General features: G+C 36.4%; 4 protein-coding genes across 4 annotated transcripts; 3 read left to right on the top strand and 1 right to left on the bottom strand.

Annotated features, from left to right (window-relative positions):
* Positions 1-316: 316 nt before the first annotated feature.
* On the top strand, positions 317-1,462 carry LOC116127121 (anthocyanidin 3-O-glucosyltransferase 2-like). The gene is given in 3 exon segments (XM_031412789.1): positions 317-602; positions 665-1,185; positions 1,187-1,462. Coding segments are annotated over 3 exon segments (1,083 nt in total).
* Positions 1,463-2,131: 669 nt separating this feature from the next.
* LOC116127122 (UDP-glycosyltransferase 71K1-like) lies at positions 2,132-3,111 on the top strand. The gene is made up of 3 exons (XM_031412790.1): positions 2,132-2,428; positions 2,518-2,715; positions 2,839-3,111. Exons 1-3 carry the CDS (start codon positions 2,132-2,134, stop codon positions 3,109-3,111), a joined length of 768 nt encoding a protein of 255 aa, XP_031268650.1.
* Positions 3,112-6,139: 3,028 nt separating this feature from the next.
* On the top strand, positions 6,140-7,585 carry LOC116127124 (anthocyanidin 3-O-glucosyltransferase 2-like). Its single transcript, XM_031412791.1, has one exon. It carries the CDS (start codon positions 6,140-6,142, stop codon positions 7,583-7,585), a length of 1,446 nt encoding a protein of 481 aa, XP_031268651.1.
* A 7-nt stretch (positions 7,586-7,592) lies between these two features.
* LOC116127069 lies at positions 7,593-8,437 on the bottom strand. The gene is made up of 2 exons (XM_031412732.1): positions 7,921-8,437; positions 7,593-7,837 (listed from the first exon to the last, which is right to left on the bottom strand). Exons 1-2 carry the CDS (start codon positions 8,362-8,364, stop codon positions 7,727-7,729), a joined length of 555 nt encoding a protein of 184 aa, XP_031268592.1. The 5' UTR covers positions 8,365-8,437; the 3' UTR covers positions 7,593-7,726.
* Positions 8,438-9,092: the final 655 nt, after the last annotated feature.

Consider the following 9,092-nt stretch of genomic DNA (forward strand, 5'->3'; position numbering starts at 1 on the left):
CAGGCCACCTGGTTCCCCTAGTTGAGTTTGCAAAACGCTTGTTAGATCATGATGATCGTTTCTCAGTCACTATTCTTCTCATGCATTCTCCTACTATCACCTCTCTTGTAGCTGCATATACCGAATCTTTTGCAGAATCTAATACTCCAATAAGGCTCATCAATCTTCCTCCTCCTGTAAATCTGTTGAAAAGTTTATAACTGAGGTCGTAGATTATCATAAAGCCTGTGTTAAAGAAGTCATTGTCAAGCATGTTCTTTCAAACTCTAACTCAGCTCCACTTGCTGGGTTAGTGATAGATTTCTTTTGTACATTGATGATAGATGTGGCAAATGAACTTGGTGTTCCTTCTTATTTGTTCTTCACTTGTAGTGCAGCTTTTCTTGGTCTCTTAATATACCTTCCAACTCGACATGTTGAGATTGGTAGAGAATTTGAAGAGTTTGATGGTGAGATTGTGATTCCTAGTTATGTTAATCTAGTTCCAAGCAGTGGTCTGCCTGAAGTTTTGTTAAACAAGTATGGTGGCTACACGACATTTATGAACCATGGAAGAAGACTCAAGGAGACCAAAGGGATTATTGTCAACACATTGAGGAGCTGTAGTCTCATGTGGTGAAGAGTTTGATGAATGATTTTGTTAATGTGCCTCCTGTTTACACAGTTGGACTGGTGATTCATCTCAAGGGTGAGAGTGATAAGTTAGACTCAGATGAGATCATGAAATGGCTTGATGATCAACCTGATTCATCAATTGTTTTCTTGTGCTTTGGAAGCCAAGGGAGCTTTGGAGAAGAGCAAGTGCAAGAAATTGTGGTTGGATTGGAGCAAAGTGGGCTAAGGTTCTTATGGTCATTACGAAAGCCACCACCAAAGGATAAAATTGAAAAACCTAGTGATTACAAGAGTGATGATCTCCTGGAAATCCTGCCAAATGGGTTCTTCGAAAGAACAAAAAAGATTGGTTTGGTGTGTGGATGGGCACCACAAAAGGCGATGTTGGCACATAAATCAGTGGGAGCATTTGTGTCACATTGTGGGTGGAATTCAATCTTGGAAAGCTTATGGTTTGGTGTCCCAGTTGTAACATGGCCTATGTATGCTGAGTAACAGCTTAATGCATTCCAACTGGTGAAAGATTTGGGACTGGCTGTGGATTTGAAATTGGATTATAGGATCATTAAGGGTTGCAGATGAGAGAGCAAGAGCTGTAAAATGTGTAATGGAAAGCGATAATGAGGTGAGGAAGAGGGTCAAAGAGAAGAGTGAAAAGAGTAGATTAGCAATGATGGATGGTGGATCTTCATATGCTGCATTTGGAGGCTTGATTGATAATATATCAAAAAAAAAGCCATGGAAGAAGAGTAGTCTTTGGTCTCTATTTGATCTTTTTTGCATGATGTGTAATGCCTTTGTTCCAATTTCTTTAAGAGTTAACTTCATGTTGAAAGTTTGTTCATGAATCTTCTTATAAACTAATATATTATTTTCTAAAAGTTCATCATGAATTTTTTTTTCTACGTCTACGCGTATCTCAACTTATATCTCAGGTCTTGAAACTATTAACAACTGAGAAGAAGAGATTTAAACTAAGATCTCTTCAATAATATACTCAAACTACTCAGACCACCAAAAAAATAGTTATCACGAATCTTCTTACATTTCACTCCAATGACATTAAACCAATTGGAGATTTTTAATCAATTGTTGAGTTGACTTTTAATGGTGATAATGGTGTTTGAAAGGAGATTGCAGCAGCGAAGCATTCACCCCACCCACTTCCTTCTTTCCCTCTGTGAGGGAGCCCCCACGGCCCTCCCTTACAATTTGTGATATGATATCATATATTTTTTGAAACTTTCTTTCTTATCTACTTAATTCAATTATATCATCAATGAAAAGAAAAAAAAAATTGGGTGGGAGAGGGGTATATGTCACGTGTAAATCTATCCAATAAATTATTATATATACGTTACATTTAAATAGTTTTTTGGTTTATTGCAATGGAAGACTTAAAAATTGTTTCGTACATCAATGATCGACATGGGAAATGAACTTGGTGTTCCTTCTTATCTGTTCTTCACTTGTGGTACAGCTTTTCTTGGCCTTATTTTAAGCCTTCCGGGTAGAAATGATCAGAAACAGCAAAGAACTTGAAGAGTTTGATGATGAACTTGTGTTCACTACTTATTTCAACCCATTACCGAGAAGAGTTTTGCCTATATCTATGTCTACTAAAGATGGTAGGTACACTACTGAAGCTGTGAACCTTGGAAGAAGATTCATGGAGACTAAAGGGATTATTGTGAACTCAGATGCGGAGCTGGAATCTCATGCGGTTAAGTGTTTGATGAATGATTTTGATTGTGTCCCACCTGTTTACACAGTCGGACCGCTGATTGATCTAAAGGGTGAGAGTAATAAGTTAGTTTGGCATGAGACTCAACAGGGTGATGAGATAATGAAGTGGCTTGACGATCAACCTGATTCATCGGTTTTGTTTTTGTGCTTTGGAAGCATGGCATGGGGAGTTTTGGTGAAGAACAAGTGAAAGAAATTGCATTTGGACTGGAGCAATGTGGGGCAAGGTCCTTGTGGTCTATACGGAAGCCCGCAGCGAAGGATAAACTTGCTGAGTCGAGTGATTATACTAGTGATCATCTTCAGGAAATCTTGCCAAATGGCTTCCTGGAGAGAACAAAGGAGATGGGAATGGTATGTGGATGGGTGCCGCAAAAGGCGGTGTTAGCTCATAAATCAGTAGGAGGATTTGTGTCACATTGTGGGTGGAATTCAATCTTGGAGAGCTTGTGGTTTGGTGTTCCGATTGTCGCATAGCCTTTGTACACTGAGCAGAAGATTAATGCATTCAAAATGGTGAAAGATTTGGGACTGGCTGTGGAGTTGAGATTGGATTATACAAACAATAGTAAAGAAGTTGTGTTGGGGGATGAGATAGCAAGAGCTATAAAATGTGTGATGGAAAGTGATAATTTGGTGAGGAAGAAGGTGAAAGAGAAGAGTGAAAAGAGCGGATTATCAGTGACGGATGGTGGATCTTCATTTGCTGCATATGGAAAACTGATTGAGGGTTTGTTAGTAAACATGTAATGAAGAAGATAAGTTAACGGAATATGATACGTAAAAAATTGAATGGATACATCTTCATTATCTAAATAATTGAATGGATACATCTTCATTATCTAAATAAAATTAGTGTACAATTTGAAATTATGCAGCATCGTATATAATAAAACCTCTCTATAGTGATACTTTGTATAGGAATAAACTCTACATGGTTATAAAAAATTATATTCCCAATTTGAAATAGTTATAAATAAGAATAAACTTTATATTGTAATAAGTTATAATTTTTCTAATTCTCGCCTTAAGGAAAGCTGCATTTATATAACAATAATTATCTGTATATTACAAAAAAAATTATATGTTTTATTACATTAAAGGTTTAAGATGAAATAAAATATTTATCTAAAATTGTTTGGGACAATTATTTATACTTTAGAGTTGTTACTACATCTCTTACCTTGCGAGTACATAATAACTCACTAGTATGAACATTTTCTTGTTGAAGCCAAAATATTTTTAACCTTTGAAGCATGTTGAGAACTTCATGGCACAAAACCTTTCGTATTTTTGTGCTATTATCCTCATGATTATTTCCTTTCTCTTATTCTTGTCTAATTGCAACAATGATTTCTTCTTTAGTTAAAGCATATACGATTTGTTGCTCATTTGGATGATCGAGGAAGACATTAATATCCATTCAATTAGTATAGTGAAGTTGTCAAATTTGATCCATCAATTCTACAATGACTATTTTATTCTCCTCATCCACTTCATTTGTAGTTTGCAATTCATCGACATTGGAGGTCCTAATTTTGCAGTGCTTGAAACCATTGGTAATTATCTGTGGCTTCACATCAATTGACCATGCATCAACTGCATTTATAGTTCCATCAATGACACTTATCTTCACTGGTTCCAAAACACGATCTTCTATCCATTTCGAACTAGGCAATGAAGCACTGAATTAAAATCCTAATACTACTAAAATATAAATTGAAATCCTAATACTATACTACTAAAACATGAACTATAAAATAAGAATCAAAATTAACATGGATGTTGGATCTTCTTTTGCTGCATTTGAAAGCTTGGTTGATGAAATATTAAGAAATGAGCCATCAAGAATCATAGTATCTTAATCATATTTAAGCTTTTATGGTTGGAATTATCTTCTATTAGAGAATATTAAAGTTCGAGTGTCCAAGATCCAGTGAATACCCTACAAACCTAATAGATTAGGTAAGTCATCACAAATGTGGTAGGTGACAATTTGTAGGACTCGAACACAAAACCTCTTGATAACTCACCCAGATCACTAAATTCTTGCCATCCGGCCACAAGGCTAATGGTCAACCTCAACATCCAGATGACCAATAACCACTGACAGGCTTTTCGCAAGTATACAAAATCATACAAGTAATAAAGCTCGAGTAAACAAGTATCGAATCCCAAGGGAACTACCTACCAAGTACCAAACTAGTCTATTTTGTTACTATTTGATGAAACAGAATTTTAAGAATGAATTTAATGAACAAGATAACAAACTAAAAATTGAATTTTATTAATACTTTGGTAAAGAAATCAATATGACTAAACCTAGGGCACAGATTTCACACTAATTTAATCATATGCATTGACAATTATTGCTAACCTAATTAAGCTTATTTTAAAGGTCAAACTCCCTAATATTCCACTAACTTTATCTCGAACAATTAGCGAATTAACCCTTAAGCAACAACCAAAAATATCTCTAAGTTGGATTTAGAAGCTAAGAGATCATTAAGTTCTATGGAATTTACCAAAGCCTCATAAATTACGATAACTTATCTCTAGCGTTCACTCAATTTATGGTTTTATTACCTTAGACAAATCAGGTTTTATCTCTCGATCTCAATCCAACCCATAAAATCATTCAACTCTCGGGCCCTTGAGAATTGAAAGCATTACACACAATAATAAAACTTAGAATTACTACTCAATATGAAATCAACAACAATAACGTCAATATATATTCATAAATTTGGGCTACATCTTTAGCCCTAGAAAAGGGATTTAGTTCATAATTGCAATAATAAAAACCATCATTGTATTCAATAACATGAGTTCAAGAAAGAAAAATATAAACACTTCTCTAATCGGTGAACGAGAGCTTCAAGAATCCTGATCTCCAAACTAGTAGCCGTCCTTCTCTTTCTATCTCAAAAACTCTCTTAAAACTACTTAAAGACCCTTATTTATAGTCCTAGGGTTTTGATCTTACTTAGGAAAAGATTAAATGCCTTAGCCCATTCAGATTCGGACTAGGATAATGCATTAACCTAACAGGTCTGTGACCCATCGCCGTGACGGTAAGAACAGTCGTTGTGGCGATCGTTCTTTCTATCCAAGGCGTTCGTGATCTTCAGAATTTGGTAAAGTCATCAACCCAAACTTTGTAGCTCTCTGAATAAAATTTCCAACGCCACTAGAATCGTCAAATTCCAATTTTTACAGCTCAAGTTATGACAGAAACATCGAAGCATACTCATCTTTAAGGATTTCCAGATTTTACATTATATCTTCGACGCGTCACAACTTTCTCGTTTCAACTCCGATTCTTGTACTGTTTGTTCCTACGCGGCATGAATTCCATCGACATCATTCTTTTCCCTTCAAATATCTGTTTGAGCCTGAAAACACTAAAAATACACCCGTGATCCCGTAAAAGGCATTTATAAAAGAATTAATTGAAATTTCACGATTTAAACACATTTTTTCATAAATAATTCAGTTACATCACTAACAAAATATAAACTTTCAAGCTCTTATCAACCACCTACAAAAACAGTAGAAATTGAATTAGTAAAATGATAATGTAGTAAAACAATTTCAATTTACATAAACATGTACTGATGTTGATTTTGCCGTCCAATATTCTCACCTTATAACCACTCCAAAAACAAAGTTTTAATCTTCACTTTGTCTAAGCGCCCAGTTTGTTTTATATATTGGACACACATCCAAGTAAATAAATAAGAACTTAGTTTCATCGCCATAATCTCCATAGCCAACAATGAAGAAAATTGCAGAGCTAGTGTTGATTCCTGCTCCAGGATTAGGCCACCTTGTGCCCAAAATTGAGTTCGCAAAGCGTTTGTTGGATCGTGATGATCGATTCTCAGTAACTGTTCTTGTAATGAGGCCTGCTGTTGTTCCTGATGCCATTTTTGCACATGTTGAATCGCTTGCAGCCTCTGATACTCGAATCAACTTCATTAATCTTCCCCGTTCTGATGATCACAACCGTTTAATGGAGTTTCCGAAGTCCCCAGAAAAGTTACTCTCGGATCTATTGGATGCTCAGAAGCCGTACGTTAAAGAGGCTATTATGAAGCATGTGATTTCTAACTCAAAATCAGCTCCTCTTGCTGGATTGGTAGTTGATTTCTTTTGCACATCAATGATTGATGTTGCGAATGAGCTCGGGGTTCCTTCTTATCTGTTCTTCCCTTCCGCTGCAGCTTGTCTCGGCCTTTTGTTAAGCCTCCTGGGTAGACATGATCAAGGAGGCAGAGAATTTGAAGAGTTAGAGGCCGATTATGTGTTCAAGAGTTATGCCAATCCAATTCCTGGCAGAGTTTTGCCCATGTTTATGTTCAACAAGTATGGTGGCTACACTACACTTGTGAACCACGCAAGAAGATTCAAGGAAACTAAAGGGATTATTTTGAATTCATTCGCGGAACTCGAATCTCATGCTGTTAATTCTTTGTTGAATGATGACGATATTCCTCCTGTTTACGCAGTTGGACCGGTGATGGATCTCAAGGGTGAGAGTGAGTCAAGGTCGGATGAGACACGACGCGATGAGATCATGAAATGGCTTGATGATCAACCTGATTCATCAGTTGTTTTCTTGTGCTTTGGAAGCCAGGGGAGCTTTGGAGAAGAACAGGTGAAAGTAATCGCAGAAGGACTGGAGCAAAGTGGGGTGAGGTTCTTGTGGTCACTGAGGAAGCCACCACCAAAGGGTAAACTTGCAATGCCTGGTGAGTACACAAGCGATATCCAGGAAGTACTACCAAATGGGTTCCTGGAGAGAACAAAGGAGATGGGAATGGTGTGCGGATGGGCACCGCAAAAGGCGGTGTTGGCTCATAAATCAGTCGAAGGATTTGTGTCACATTGTGGGTGGAATTCAATCTTGGAGAGCTTGTGGTTTGGTGTTCCAATAGTAACATGGCCTATGTATGCAGAGCAACAGATTAATGCATTCCAAATGGTGAAAGATCTGGGACTGGCTGTGGAGTTGAAATTGGATTATAGAGACACCAGTGGAGAAATTGTGTCAGCAGAAGAAATAGCAAGCGCTATAAAATCAGTAATGGACATTGACAATAAGGTGAGAAAAAGGGTAAAGGAGGTGAGTGAAAATGGCAGATCAACTGTAATTCATCAAGGATCTTCCTTTTCTGCATTTGGACACTTGCTTGAAGACATAATCAAAAACAAGCCTTGAAGATCAGGATGATTTGTCATCAATTTTTAATTTTGCAAAAAATATTCTGAAAATTCTTCCATATTTTCAGGGAATGAACAAAGAATACAATAAATCCACCAAACAAATACAATTTAACTGCAAGAAATTTGAGAAATGGTTTCAATCTCTTAAACAGCTGGAAATTTTGACATGAACTGCAGGATCCCTCTTCTTCTTCGTCTTCGTCTTCTTAAAATGTTTCGATGCAGCTTTCAGCATCTTACTCCATTTCTGCAAATAATCGATCAAGTTTTAGAAAGCAAGAAACTTTCCAAATTTACAACCCAAAAGCAGAAAATTTTAATTTCAATTACCTTAGAGCTGATGGGAACACAAGAGCCTTTAACAGAAGCGGGAGAGAATTCAGAGGCCATAACATTCACCATTTTCTTCTTCTTCTTCTTCATTGTCTGCTTCAAAAGATCGACATTAATGTTGAGTTTCTTCTTGAAAAAGGTACCAAAACCAATTTTCTGGGCGCTGTGATTCCGCATCTTCTTCTCCAACTCAAACCCACCTCCGAAATCATCATACGAGAACTTTAATGGAGTCACCAAGTCAAGGCCCATGGGTCTGTACGGACGAGGGACCAAAGGAGACCAGAGTGAGCTCTGTGAGTAGTCAAAGTCGAAAGCCGAGTTGTCGGGGAACTTGCACAGGAGATCTCGAGACATCAATGGCTCTAAGTACTCGATCACTTTAGCTGTAGTTGTAATGAGCCTTTCTTCTTCTTCTTCTTCTTCTTCTTGGTATTTCATTGTTTGATTTGCTGCGTGTTATGTTGTTACTTGTTTGCTTTTGAGTCTGAGTGTGAAACTTTTTAAGAGGATTCTGAGGTTGAAGACGACATAAAAAGTAACCGTTACATCTGAGTAGTTCAAGTACTTCTAAATGTTTTTATTTTCCGATTCTACCCTCAGTTTTTTTTAAATTCCCTGTTTTGTGTCTCTAGCCAACGTCACTTTGTGGGATTTTTTGGTTTATACATGTGCCCCTAAGATTTCTCTTAACGACAAAATCCCCCCTTAGGTATCCTAATATGGAATAACAATTTATTATGTGCCGCTAGTATTCTATTCTCTAAGGAGCCCCACCCAAATGGGTTGGATTTGGTTAATAATTAAATTTGGGATGGGTCGGATTTGGGTTTGAATATCTTGATCCAAATTATTTTGGAGCGGGTATGGGAATACTAACTTTGACTCTGACCCAATATATAACCATAAATAATAATTATATAAAATATTTAACATCTAAATTATAAGTATTATATATAAAAGGTTAATTATTTCCTTTTTTTTAAAAGAAAAAATAAACCCATAACCACCGCAACCTTATTCCTCAATTGACTTACTTCAAATTGATTTAATGTCACATTCTTCACATGTGAATTGAAAATAAGGTACGTAATTAGATTGTTTAATCTATAATTAATTAATTATTAACATCTTATTCAACTTTATAATTGTATGAACATTAACTTTAT

The sequence above is a fragment of the Pistacia vera genome, unplaced genomic scaffold (assembly GCF_008641045.1).
Source record: "Pistacia vera cultivar Batoury unplaced genomic scaffold, PisVer_v2 Contig189, whole genome shotgun sequence".
Lineage (NCBI taxonomy): Eukaryota > Viridiplantae > Streptophyta > Magnoliopsida > Sapindales > Anacardiaceae > Pistacia > Pistacia vera.